The 15436-nt window shown below is 43.5% G+C and overlaps 1 protein-coding gene across 1 annotated transcript in view; it reads left to right on the forward strand.

Annotated features, from left to right (window-relative positions):
* The first annotated feature begins 9397 nt into the window (after positions 1–9397).
* Positions 9398–15436, forward strand: part of PANX1 (pannexin 1) — a 31769-nt gene continuing 25730 nt past the window's right edge. Inside the window, exon 1 of the mRNA XM_072134133.1 lies at positions 9398–9698. Within this exon, the coding sequence (XP_071990234.1) occupies positions 9518–9698 (181 nt within the window). The 5' untranslated portion in view covers positions 9398–9517. The remainder of the gene's footprint in view (positions 9699–15436) is intronic.

Below are 15436 nucleotides of genomic sequence, written 5' to 3' on the forward strand. Positions count from 1 at the left end.
GTCACGGGTGCCCCTGCGATCCACATTTAGGATCGCAGGCACACCCGTGCCCCTCTCTGTGGCGGCACCCCGGTCCAGACTCACTTACCTCTCCGCGTTCCTGCTCCCGTCCTGATGCAAGGCCGGGGACAGGGCAGGAGGTCAGGGCTGGCAGCGAAGGAGCCAAGTCAAGGACAGATCTGGGGTCACGACGGGAGGTCAGAACACAAGTAACGCACAGGGGAAGCTTTCTCATTGGCATGAAGCTCAAGGATCCGGCGGGGTTGCTGGGCACAGCCGGTCTTTATAGAAACCCGGGAAGTGGCCAGTGGCAATCAGCGGTGCGCTGGCTCTTTAAATTTGCAAGGCAGCAGGGACACGCACGCTGGCCAGCCCGGACGGGAGCAGGAACGCCGAGAGGTAAGTGAGTCTGGACCGGGGTGCCGCCACAGAGAGGGGCACGGGTGTGCCTGCGATCCTAAATGTGGATCGCAGGGGCACCAGTGACATGAAGGTGACATCTGAAGAATAGTAAGAAGAGACTGTGCAAACTCTGAGGAAGTGAAATAGAAAGAGCGATGAGAAATTCTAATATTTTTTTATATTATGCCACATATGACCTTTTTGCTAATTAGAAATTAAAGGCTCAATGACCCCGTTTATTTTACAAGTTTGTTCCACAGGCGATCACAGAGAGGAGAGGGGATCCTTCAGTGATGGCGCTGACTTCACAGGAAACGGCAATCTAATTAGTGGGGGTCCGGCTGCTCCCACCGATAATGAGAATTGGTTTCTGGTCCTCTGCCTGTGCTCTGCCGCTCCATTCATTGCTCGGCATTCTCTGGCTCTTCTTGAAGATATCTGAGCGATGTGTTCAGCAATTTACATCTACCTCTACCTGCCGCTTTATTCAATTAGTGACCCCTGTTCTTGTGACCGGTGGGATCCACTCACGTGATTGGTGGGAGTTTCGGAGGTCAGATGGACAGAGGATAACAATCAATTTTGGTACATCCCATTTATAGCGACTCAACCAGCAGCAATAAAATGTAACCACATAGAGCACATGAAAGTCAAACTTACTCGGCAATCTCTGTCTGAATGGAGCAGAATGGACATGCACGGTCGTCTGCTCCATTTATCTTGGGGAGCGATGAGGGGTCCGACGGAGGTACCCTGGATCCCATCGGACCCTTCGTTATCGTGATCTGTGGGGGTCTCATCACTGACACCGCCACTGATCAGCAAGTTAGGTCCTATCCTGTGGATAGGGGCTGACTTGTTTGGTGGGACAAACCCTTTAATCCCTTAATGACCGCCCTATCGGGTTTTTACGGCGGTCATTAAGGGTACTTCTTCTGATGCGACGCCTTTCTACGGCGGCGCATCAGAAGAAGTTTTCGGGACACCGGGTCTCGCTGGTGCAGCCCAGACCCGGCACTAACACCCGGGATCGGAAAAACTCCGATCCCGGGTGTTTAACCCCTTGCACGCCGCGGTCAAGCATGACCGCGGCGTGCAAGTGTGTCCCCTGTGGATCGGACCCCCCCGGTGTGCTTACCGGGGGATCCGATCCCTCCTGCCGCTGCCCCGGGTTCCCACGAGTGACCCGGGGCTGTCGGCTCCTCTTCTCACCGGGTCCTGCCTTCCTGGCAGGACCCGGCTGTAAGTAACTGAGCATGCGCAGCATGCTCAGTTACTTTCACTATACACTGCAATACAAGTGTATTGCAGTGTAAAGGCTTGAATAAGCGATCGGATGATCGCTTATTCAAGCCAAGAAGTAGAAAATGTAAAAAAGGAAAAAAAAAAAAATTAAATCTTTTTATAATATAATTAAATAAATAAATAAAATAAAAGTCCCATAATCTCCCCAGTAACACATAAAATGCAAATAAAGTATATAAAACACAAAACACGTACATATTTGGTATCACCGCGTCCGTATTAATCTGTACAATAAATCTAAATCAATATTGAACCCGCTCGGTGAACTACGTAAAAAAAAAACTCGAAAAACTTCCCATAATATACAATTTTTCATCAAACACCATCACAAAAAATGTTCTAAAAAGTGATCAAAAAAAGTTACGGTACCTAATATGATACGACTGAAAAGAACAACTGTTTTCGCAAAAAATAAGCCCTCAACCAGATCTGACAACAGAAAAATACAGAAGTTATGGCCCTGAAAAGTTGTCAATAGTAAAAACAATGCGATTTTCTCCAATATTGGTTTTGCTCAGGAAAATTGAGCAAAATAAGAAAAACTATATAAATGAGGTATCACCGCAATCGTAGTGAACCAGAGAATAAAGATAAAATATTATTTTTACGTTACGGTGAGCGGGGGGGGGGGGGGGAATGCTCACAATCCAAAATAAAAATTGATGTTTTTTTTGTGTCCCCCTTGAAATAGTTAATAAAATCTCAAGAATAAGCTTTAGACTCCCAAAATAAATTATTTATACATTGTATCTCATCCCATAAAAAATAAGCCCTCATATGATCGCATTACCAAAAAAAAATAAAAATTTATAGGTCGTACAATGTGACAATACAAATCTGCTGTGGATGGCGCCTCCATTCATTCTATGCTCGGCCGTGCGCCCGTACAGCAGTTTACCACCACATATGGGGGTATCAGTACACTCGGGAGGAATTGGGCATCAAGCGTTGCAGTGCGTTTCATCATTTAATTTATTCTGAAAATGTCAGTTTTGGCCTAAATGAATGTATTTCCAAAAAAATTCCATAGTTTCTAAATCGCAGGTCCATATTTTTTAACCCATGTGAAACACTTAAAGGGTTAATGGACTTAATAGAAGTTGTTTTACATACGTTGAGGGGTGAAGTTTCTATAGTGGGGTAATTTATGGGGTTTTACTATTATTTAGGCCTCTCAAAGTCACTTGAAAGCTGAGTTGTCCCTCAAAATGTGAGTTATGGCAATTTTCATGAAAATAAGAAAAATGGCACCTAAAGTTCTGCACCTCATAACATCCTAGAAAAATGACCGGAAGCATAAAATATCATCCCAACATAAATCAGATATTCTGTAAATGTTAATTATCAAACTTTTTGGGTAGTTTTACTTCCTGTCTGGAAACCAGAACATTTCAAACTTGGAAAATGAAGAATTTTTACAAACTTTTGCCAAATTTTCACTTTTTTTCAGAACGAAACGCAAAACTTATCACTTAAATTTTATAACTAACATGAAGTACAATGTGTCACGAGAAAACATTCTCAAAATCACCAGGATATGTTAAAGCGTTCCGAAGTTATAACCAATTATCGTGAGACATGTCAGATTTGAAAAATCGAGTCTGGTCATTGAGCTGAAAACTAGTGTCGGTGATAAGGGGTTAATTATTAATAAAGCGTATATTTACTATTGGTTCCGTGACAACATTTACTATAATTCTAATGCATTTCTATTACTAAGTTACTGATTTTCCACAGTTCATATACAAAAAAGTGGAGTCCTGCACCACAAGTAATGCTATATTTAGGCCATAGACACTATAATAATACATATAGCGAAAAAGAAAGAGAGTGTCATACCAGCCCAACAATTGTCAATAATAATAACAATCTTTATTAGAACAAATATAACGACACAAGACCTCAAAAACATAAAAACACTTAAAAGGTGCAATAAAGCACACTGTGCATGACTCGGTGAGGTGAGTACAATATAGTCAACCTCACAAATCCCCTCTGGCTGTTAAAGATTTACATGGTGTTTATGTAAACAAATTTTGTAAGTTAACAAGCAATACAAGAGTTTGATAAACAAGTGAATCACACCTCACTATATAACCTGTCAAAAGCCTATGTCAAATTCCTATGCAAACAAACCCCGTAAACAAAAAAGTTAACATGCAATGCAGGAGTATAATAACCAAGTGAAGCAATCCTCACTATATAACCTGTCAGAAGCCTGGGTAAGTAGCACAGGCAGGGTGTAACAGGAGGGTAAGATACACCAAGTACAGCCAGGGGGCCCAGGTAATCAACCCACGCGTTACATCACTAGATGTGACTTCATCAGGGGAAGTAGGTTTTCCACAGTTCCTGAAATACAAAATGAAAGGAAAACAAAGAGGGAAAGAAATGACTGAACTTTCTACCATGAAACACGTCTGTATACAGGAAGGTGACACGTGTGATACCAGTGTTTGCCATAGTACAGGGATAATACACACAGTGATGTCACAGTACAGGGATAATACACACAGTGATGTCACAGTACAGGGATAATACACATAGTGATGTCACAGTACAGGGATAATGTACACAGTGATGTCACAGTACAGAGATAATACACACAGTGATGTCACAGTACAGGGATAATACACACAGTGATGTCACAGTACAGGGATAATACACACAGTGATGTCACAGTACAGGGATAATACACACAGTGATGTCACAGTACTGAGATAATACACACAGTGATGTCACAGTACAGGGATAATACACAGTGATGTCACAGTACAGGGATAATACACACAGTGATGTCACAGTACAGGGATAATACACACAGTGATGTCACAGTACAGGGATAATACACATAGTGATGTCACAGTACAGGGATAATACACACAGAGATGTCACAGTACAGGGATAATACACACAGTGATGTCACAGTACAGGGATAATACACACAGTGATGTCACAGTACAGGGATAATAAACACACTGATGTCACAGTACAATACACACAGTGATGTCACAGTACAGGGATAATACACACAGTGATGTCACAGTACAGGGATAATACACACAGTGATGTCACAGTACAGGGATAATAAACACACTGATGTCACAGTACAATACACACAGTGATGTCACAGTACAGGGATAATACACACAGTGATGTCACAGTACAGGGATAATAAACACACTGATGTCACAGTACAGAGATAATACATACAACAGTGTCACAGTACAGGGATAATACACACAGTGATGTCACAGTACAGGGATAATACACACAGTGATATCACAGTACAGGGATAATACACACAACAGTGTCACAGTACAGGTATAATACACACAGTGATGTCACAGTACAGGGATAATACACACAGTGATGTCACAGTACAGAGATAATACACACAGTGATATCACAGTACAGGGATAGTACACACAGTGATGTCACAGTACAGGGATAATACACACAGTGATGTCACAGTACAGGGATAGTACACACAGTGATGTCACAGTACAGGGATAATACACACAGTGATGTCACAGTACATGGGTAATACACACAGTGATGTCACAGTACAGGGACAATACACACAGTGATGTCACAGTACAGGGATAATACACACAGTGATGCCACAGTACAGGGGTAATACACACAGTGATGCCACAGTACAGGGGTAATACACACTGTGATGTCACAGTACAGGGATAATACACACAGTGATGGCACAGTACAGGGATAATACACACAGTGATGTCACAGTACAGGGATAATACACACAGTGATGTCACAGTACAGGGACAATACACACAGTGATGTCACAGTACAGGGATAATACACACAGTGATGCCACAGTACAGGGGTAATACACACAGTGATGCCACAGTACAGGGGTAATACACACAGTGATGTCACAGTACAGGGATAATACACACAGTGATGCCACAGTACAGGGGTAATACACACAGTGATACCCCCCGTAAAAACACAAAGTGATACATAACTCCCTCCCTCGGAGCACTTCTCACCTGCCCACTGCTACATCTTCTGTGCCGTCTTCTAACGTCACTCCTTTATCCCATTTGAGTCTTAGAAGGAGCAGATGACTGACTTCGACGGAAAGGGGTAGGGTGTATGGAGTGGTGGGCAGGTACGTTAATTTGAATATTTCTGGCTATAGAAAAGGAATATAAGCACAAAGTATGATTCATGGGGCAGAACGGTGGCTCAGCGGTTAGCACTACAGACTTGCAGCACTGGGGTCCTGGGTTCAAGTCCCATCCAGGTCAACATCTGAAAAAAGTTTGTATGTTCTCTCCATGTTTGCGTGGGTTTCCTCCGGGTCCTCCGGTTTCCACCCACACTCCAAAACATACTGGTAGGTTGATTAGATTGTGAGCCCTATGGGGAAAGGGACTGAACTGGCAAGCTCTGTGCAGCGCTGCGTAATCTCTAGGTGCTATATAAAATAAAGGAATTAATTCATTATAATTCATGGTTCCCAGAGTAACCATGAGGCGATGCTGGTTTATCAGGTACATTTCTGATGACTTATTTACTGATAAAGACAGATTAACTCCGGACATACTATACATGTAAAAAGTAAAAAAATAAAGATTCAAATCACCCCCTTCCCCTAGGAGTGATATCAAAATAAACAATAAAATCATAAACACGTCAGGTATCACCACCGCATCCCAAAATGCTTTCAAATGTCGGAAATGCATAAAATCACGTTTTGCCAAAAAAAATGACACCTTACACAGGTTTGTGAACCGAAGTATGAAAAATTTGTTGCTGTCAGAACAGGGCGAAATGAAGAATTTTTTTTTTTTGTATAAAAGGTTTTAGAATATAGAATATCAGATTTCCTCAAATACTTAGAAATGTTTAGGAAGGTCACAGATGTGTTACATTATCACAGACTGGAAAACACCAAGATGACAGTAAAGGAAGATAAGGCGTGGAGCATCATCCGGTTCTGAGAAGTCATGTGACACATGTCCGGGGACAGGTGCAGGTCATGGGATTGGGTTCTGTGTGTATCCTCAGCATCAGTAAATACTTTTGGGGCGGCACCGCCCATGCCCAGGGGGTCACACCACCTCCTGCTTGTGATTTGATCCCCTAGTTATCAGACAGGTGATAAGTTCTGATTCTGGGAAACCCTTTCAATCCATCTGCTCTTTTCCAAGTCTCGGATCACATAACACAATCTGTTCCTTAGTATCTGGATCAGAGCCGGCAGCGAGGATGACGAGAAGTGAAGCAGCTGCATTATCATTTCCCTATCACCCTGTTACTTGATCTCCATCGATCGAGTTATTTACACATCAATGCAATGAGTAAGACATATCTGACAAGCGCAGAACACCGCAAAGTGACAGGCGACACCGGACCACCTCTGCTACTCTGATAGCGAAAGTCAGAACCAGAGGATTCAATGAAAAGTTTAGTTTTGATGAAAGATAAAAGTTTGACATTGGTTTATCTATCTACAGGGTAAATCGAAATCAGGGCTGTCTCGGCCCTCAATAGTGATCAGCAGTATCTGCGTCTTTAAGATGCACCTCTCGCAGGTTACTGGATGCAGACAACGCAATGTTACCACTGCTCCTCTGTGTGACCCAGGTGGAGCCGCCGGATAAGCAGTGACGTCGGCAGTCGCATCTGCGACACAGAGAGGACACTGGAAGCAGTGTCGTCAGGCTGCCGGCGTCCTGGAGGAGGAGTAGCATGTGAGCTGTGAGGAGGCTGCAGGGAGCGTAGGTAGGTGAGTATAAATATGTATATATATTGTTTTGTTCGGCTGTGGTACACTTATATTGTGGGGCTTGTACTGGCCCTGGCTAACTATATACTGGGGGGCATGTGTGGCCCTGGATAACTATATTCTGGGGGGGGGGGGGGGGGAATGTGTGGCTCTGGCTACATATATACTGAGGGGCATGTGCTGGCCTGGGAAACCTATATACTGGGGGGAATATGTGGCCCTGGCTATATATATACTGGGGGGACATGTGCTGGCTTGGGATACCTATATACTGGGGGGCTTGTGCTGGCCCTGGCTACATATATACTGGGGGGCATGTGCTGGCCTGGGATACCTATATACTGGGGGGCTTGTGCTGGCCTTGGCTACCTATATACTAAGGAGAATGTGCTGTCCTTGGCTACCTATATAATCGGGGCATGTGCTGTCCTTGGCTACCTATATACTGGGGGCATGTGCTGGCCTTGGCTACCTACATATTGGGGGGCATGTGCTGTCCTTGACTAACTATATACTGGGGGCATGTGCTGGCCTGGGCTACCTATATAATGGAGGGCATGTGCTGGGCTTGGCTACCTATATACTGGGGGCATGTGCTGGCCTTGGCTACCTATATAATGGGGGCATGTGCTGGCCTTGGCCACCTATATACTGGGGGCTTGTGCTGGCCTTGGCTATCTATATAATGGGGGCATGTGCTGGCCTTGGCTACCTATATACTGGGGGGAAGTGTATCAAATCCTGCAGTGACAAGTCCTGGCCAGGTGAAGTTGCCATGACGTTCTCTAACTGATGGAGGATTGCCAACAATGAGGAATCTGCCAATGCAATTATTCTGGGGACTAGGCCACTTTCACACCCACCATAAAGGGGTACATGCGCCGGTGTAATGGGCTAGAGCGGGGGTTTCTCTCATAAAGGGGGCGCAGTGGGTTGGCACAGGGCATCCTGTCATAAAGGGGCACAGTGGGTTGGCACAGAGCATCCTGTCATAAAGGGGCACAGTGGGTTGGCACAGGGCATCCTGTCATAAATGGGCACAGTGGGTTGGCACAGGGCATCCTGTCATAAAGGGGCACAGTGGGTTGGCACAGGGCATCCTGTCATAAAGGGGCGCAGTGGGTTGGCACAAGGCATCCTGTCATAAAGGGGCGCAGTGGGTTGGCACAGGGCATCCTGTCATAAATGGGCACAGTGGGTTGGCACAGGGCGTCCAGTGTAGCTTTACTGCCAGCGGAAACGACATAAGGTCTACGCCTCATGATGTATCCGCCATGGTGGGGGGCTTTGTCATAAGCTGGTACATGAAGTGATATGTTGGATCCCCCAATGTGTTAACCTTTTTGGTTTGTTACCTTAATGTGTGCGGTTAACGTGATGTTATAGCGTGCGTTGTAGAAGCAAATGTTAACACCCTTGTAATTAGGAAAACCTTGTCTCCTCAAACCAAAACGCAATCTAACCGCCCAGTGTGAATGCAGCCTACGCCTTCTCATGTGCTGCGTTCTCATACTCGGTTGGAAGCTTTGATTGCGGTTGCGTTTAACCTCGTGCATTTGCCGATTGCGTTTTATCACTGTATTCGAAGTAGTAAAGTTTGTGAAGAAGCAGGACAAATCATGGAGAATGTATTTGCAGTTGAACATTGCAACCCATGTTTATACATTCTTTTAATGGCAATAAACAAAAAAACGCAGCAAAAACATGCAACCAAAAACGCAAGGTGGGAATGCAACCTTAGAAGCTATGTGTAGCCACTTATGCCAGGTAGACAGGGGTTAATGCTGTGACAGCTCTGCTCCTGGCTGGAGACTACTGTGAACACGAGCTCCAGGACTACTACTCCTCTCCTCCTCACTCCCGCTTCTACCTACAAGCAGAGGTGATTGGCCGCTGCCGCTGTGTTTGGTTTCACTGCCCCGCCCCCGGACGCGCCCCCACGCCCCGCCCCGTCTGCTCAGTCACACGAGGGGCCAGTAATGCGGTAACGCCGGGTGAGCCGGGTGTGATTGTCTCGCCGCCCCGGTGACCCGCTCGCCCGCAGACATGGCCATCGCACACATCGCCACCGAGTACGTGTTCTCCGACTTCCTGCTGAAGGACCCGCCCGAGTCCAAGTACAAGGGGCTGCGGCTGGAGCTGGCGGTGGACAAGATCGTGTCGTGCATCGCCGTGGGGCTGCCCCTGCTGCTCATATCACTGGCCTTCGCCCAGGAGATCACCATGGGTGAGTGCTGCCCGTCCCGACTACCACTGCTACACCACCGCAGCCAGACAATGGGAGCAGCAGAGCTGTGTGCGGGGACAAAGAGCGATCATGCGCTGTGCCAGGGAGTGTTATCATAGGGAGGCAGGTGCTGCTGTCATACTGTGTAGTAGGATGGACCTTGACTACCATGTGTACACCTGGAGCTTTATTCAGTGACATGTAACATTAAGTGTTGTCATACAGTGACAGGAGGTGTTATCCTAGTATGTGACATTAGGTGTTATACAGTGACAGGAGGTGTTATACTAGTATGTGACATTAGGTGTTATACAGTGACAGGAGGTGTTATACTAGTATGTGACATTAGGTGATGTCATACAGTGACAGGAGGTGTTATACTAGTATGTGACATTAGGTGTTATACAGTGACAGGAGGTGTTATACTAGTATGTGACATTAGGTGTTATACAGTGACAGGAGGTGTTATACTAGTATGTGACATTAGGTGATGTCATACAGTGACAGGAGGTGTTATCCTAGTATGTGACATTAGGTGTTATACAGTGACAGGAGGTGTTATACTAGTATGTGACATTAGGTGTTATACAGTGACAGGAGGTGTTATACAGTGACAGGAGGTGTTATACTAGTATGTGACATTAGGTGTTATACAGTGACAGGAGGTGTTATCCTAGTATGTGACATTAGGTGTTATACAGTGACAGGAGGTGTTATCCTAGTATGTGACATTAGGTGTTAAACAGTGACAGGAGGTGTTATCCTAGTATGTGACATTAGGTGTTATACAGTGACAGGAGGTGTTATACTAGTATGTGACATTAGGTGTTATACAGTGGCAGGAGGTGTTATACTAGTATGTGACATTAGGTGTTATCCTAGTATGTGACATTAGGTGTTATCCTGATATGTGACATTAGGTGTTATACAGTGACAGGAGGTGTTATACTAGTATGTGACATTAGGTGTTATACAGTGACAGGAGGTGTTATCCTAGTATGTGACATTAGGTGTTATACAGTGACAGGAGGTGTTATACTAGTATGTGACATTAGGTGTTATACAGTGGCAGGAGGTGTTATACTAGTATGTGACAGGAGGTGTTATACAGTGACAGGAGGTGTTATACTAGTATGTGACATTAGGTGTTATACAGTGACAGGAGGTGTTATACTAGTATGTGCCATTAGGTGTTATACAGTGACAGGAGGTGTTATCCTAGTATGTGACAGTAGGTGTTATACAGTGACAGGAGGTGTTATACTAGTATGTGACATTAGGTGTTATACAGTGACAGGAGGTGTTATACTAGTATGTGCCATTAGGTGTTATACAGTGACAGGAGGTGTTATCCTAGTATGTGACATTAGGTGTTATACAGTGACATTAGGTGTTATACTAGTATGTGACATTAGGTGTTATACAGTGACAGGAGGTGTTATCCTAGTATGTGACATTAGGTGTTATACAGTGACAGGAGGTGTTATACTAGTATGTGCCATTAGGTGTTATACAGTGACAGGAGGTGTTATACTAGTATGTGACATTAGGTGTTATACAGTGACAGGAGGTGTTATACTAGTATGTGCCATTAGGTGTTATACAGTGGCAGGAGGTGTTATCCTAGTATGTGACATTAGGTGTTATACAGTGACAGGAGGTGTTATCCTAGTATGTGACATTAGGTGTTATACAGTGACAGGAGGTGTTATACTAGTATGTGACATTAGGTGATGTCATACAGTGACAGGAGGTGTTATCCTAGTATGTGACATTAGGTGTTATACAGTGACAGGAGGTGTTATACTAGTATGTGACATTAGGTGTTATACAGTGACAGGAGGTGTTATACTAGTATGTGCCATTAGGTGTTATACAGTGACAGGAGGTGTTATCCTGATATGTGACATTAGGTGTTATACAGTGACAGGAGGTATTATCCTAGTATGTGACATTAGGTGTTATACAGTGACAGGAGGTGTTATACTAGTATGTGCCATAAGGTGTTATACAGTGACAGGAGGTGTTATCCTAGTATGTGACATTAGGTGTTATACAGTGACATTAGGTGTTATACTAGTATGTGACATTAGGTGTTATACAGTGACAGGAGGTGTTATCCTAGTATGTGACATTAGGTGTTATACAGTGACAGGAGGTGTTATCCTAGTATGTGACATTAGGTGTTATACAGAGTCAGGAGGTGTTATACTAGTATGTGACATTAGGTGTTATACAGTGACAGGAGGTGTTATCCTAGTATGTGACATTAGGTGTCATACAGTGACAGGAGGTGTTATACTAGTATGTGACATTAGGTGTTATACAGAGACAGGAGGTGTTATACTAGTATGTGACATTAGGTGTTATACAGTGACAGGAGGTGTTATCCTAGTATGTGACATTAGGTGTTATACAGTGACAGGAGGTGTTATACAGTGACAGGAGGTGTTATCCTAGTATGTGACATTAGGTGTTATACAGTGACAGGAGGTGTTATACTAGTATGTGACATTAGGTGTTATACAGTGACAGGAGGTGTTATCCTAGTATGTGACATTAGGTGTTATACAGAGACAGGAGGTGTTATACTAGTATGTGACATTAGGTGTTATACAGAGACAGGAGGTGTTATCCTAGTATGTGACATTAGGTGTTATACAGTGACAGGAGGTGTTATACTGATATGTGACATTAGGTGTTATACAGTGACAGGAGGTGTTATACTAGTATGTGACATTAGGTGTTATACAGTGACAGGAGGTGTTATACTAGTATGTGACATTAGGTGTTATACAGTGACAGGAGGTGTTATCCTAGTATGTGACATTAGGTGTTATACAGTGACAGGAGGTGTTATACTAGTATGTGACATTAGGTGTTATACAGTGGCAGGAGGTGTTATACTAGTATGTGACAGGAGGTGTTATACAGTGACAGGAGGTGTTATACTAGTATGTGACATTAGGTGTTATACAGTGACAGGAGGTGTTATACTAGTATGTGCCATTAGGTGTTATACAGTGACAGGAGGTGTTATCCTAGTATGTGACATTAGGTGTTATACAGTGACATTAGGTGTTATACTAGTATGTGACATTAGGTGTTATACAGTGACAGGAGGTGTTATCCTAGTATGTGACATTAGGTGTTATACAGTGACAGGAGGTGTTATACTAGTATGTGCCATTAGGTGTTATACAGTGACAGGAGGTGTTATACTAGTATGTGACATTAGGTGTTATACAGTGACAGGAGGTGTTATCCTAGTATGTGCCATTAGGTGTTATACAGTGACAGGAGGTGTTATCCTGATATGTGACATTAGGTGTTATACAGTGACAGGAGGTATTATCCTAGTATGTGACATTAGGTGTTATACAGTGACAGGAGGTGTTATACTAGTATGTGCCATTAGGTGTTATACAGTGACAGGAGGTGTTATCCTAGTATGTGACATTAGGTGTTATACAGTGACATTAGGTGTTATACTAGTATGTGACATTAGGTGTTATACAGTGACAGGAGGTGTTATCCTAGTATGTGACATTAGGTGTTATACAGTGACAGGAGGTGTTATACTAGTATGTGACATTATTTGTTATACAGTGACAGGAGGTGTTATCCTAGTATGTGACATTAGGTGTTATACAGTGACAGGAGGTGTTATCCTAGTATGTGACATTAGGTGTCATACAGTGACAGGAGGTGTTATACTAGTATGTGACATTAGGTGTTATACAGAGACAGGAGGTGTTATACTAGTATGTGACATTAGGTGTTATACAGTGACAGGAGGTGTTATCCTAGTATGTGACATTAGGTGTTATACAGTGACAGGAGGTGTTATACAGTGACAGGAGGTGTTATACTAGTATGTGACATTATTTGTTATACAGTGACAGGAGGTGTTATCCTAGTATGTGACATTAGGTGTTATACAGAGACAGGAGGTGTTATACTAGTATGTGACATTAGGTGTTATACAGAGACAGGAGGTGTTATCCTAGTATGTGACATTAGGTGTTATACAGTGACAGGAGGTGTTATACTGATATGTGACATTAGGTGTTATACAGTGACAGGAGGTGTTATCCTAGTATGTGACATTAGGTGTTATACAGTGACAGGAGGTGTTATACAGTGACAGGAGGTGTTATCCTAGTATGTGACATTAGGTGTTATACAGTGACAGGAGGTGTTATACTAGTATGTGACATTAGGTGTTATACAGTGACAGGAGGTGTTATACTAGTATGTGACATTAGGTGTTATACAGTGACAGGAGGTGTTATACAGTGACAGGAGGTGTTATCCTAGTATGTGACATTAGGTGTTATACAGTGACAGGAGGTGTTATACTAGTATGTGACATTAGGTGTTATACAGTGACAGGAGGTGATATGCAGTGACAGGAGGTGTTATACAGTGACAGGAGGTGTTATACAGTGACAGGAGGTGTTATACAGTGACAGGAGGTGTTATCCTAGTATGTGACATTAGGTGTTATACAGTGACAGGAGGTGTTATCCTAGTATGTGACATTAGGTGTTATACAGTGGCAGGAGGTGTTATCCTAGTATGTGACAGGAGGTGTTATACTGATATGTGACATTAGGTGTTATACAGTGACAGGAGGTGTTATACTGATATGTGACATTAGGTGTTATACAGTGACAGGAGGTGTTATCCTAGTATGTGACATTAGGTGTTATACAGTGACAGGAGGTGTTATCCTAGTATGTGACATTAGGTGTTATACAGTGACAGGAGGTGTTATACTAGTATGTGACATTAGGTGTTATACAGTGACAGGAGGTGTTATCCTAGTATGTGACATTAGGTGTTATACAGTGACAGGAGGTGTTATACTAGTATGTGACATTAGGTGTTATACAGTGGCAGGAGGTGTTATACTGATATGTGACAGGAGGTGTTATACTAGTATGTGACAGGAGGTGTTATACTGATATGTGACATTAGGTGTTATACAGTGACAGGAGGTGTTATTGTACGGTGTAACTTGTGATCTTATTATATAGTGACAGGAGGTGTGACAGGAGGGTTTTATACAGGGTGACAGGAGCTGTGTTATTACAGGACTGGGAGGTGTTATCATATAATATAGCATGTGGTATTAGGTGTTATACACTGACAGGAGGTGTTGTTATAGTACATGTCTTTATCATACGGTAGGTGTTATCCTAGTATGTATAGCATGTGGCATGAGTTGTTGTCATACAGTATCATGTTGTGTTGTCGCGGTACACCTGAGGATGATGTACTGCCAGGAAGTGTTGTCTGGTCCTACATTACATGGGAGTGTTGCCTTATAGTACATCACTGTTGCCTTGTGGGATATTACTGTCAGGCAGATACTTGTTGGTGTGTAGTAGTATTGTTGTCGGGCTCATAGCAAGTATTATAGTAATGTGTAAGTATTGTAATCTTCAGATCTTCAATACAGTGAGCAGATAGTAATGGTACTGGAGACCCCAGAGCAGATAGTTATAGTACTGGAGACCCCAGAGCAGATAGTAATGGTACTGGAGACCCCAGAGCAGATAGTTATAGTACTGGAGACCCCAGAGCAGATAGTAATGGTACTGGAGACCCCAGAGCAGATAGTAATGGTACTGGAGACCCCAGAGCAGATAGTTATAGTACTGGAGACCCCAGAGCAGATAGTAATGGTACTGGAGACCCCAGAGCAGATAGTAATGGTACTGGAGACCCCA

The sequence above is a fragment of the Engystomops pustulosus genome, chromosome 2 (genome assembly GCF_040894005.1).
Source record: "Engystomops pustulosus chromosome 2, aEngPut4.maternal, whole genome shotgun sequence".
NCBI lineage: Eukaryota > Metazoa > Chordata > Amphibia > Anura > Leptodactylidae > Engystomops > Engystomops pustulosus.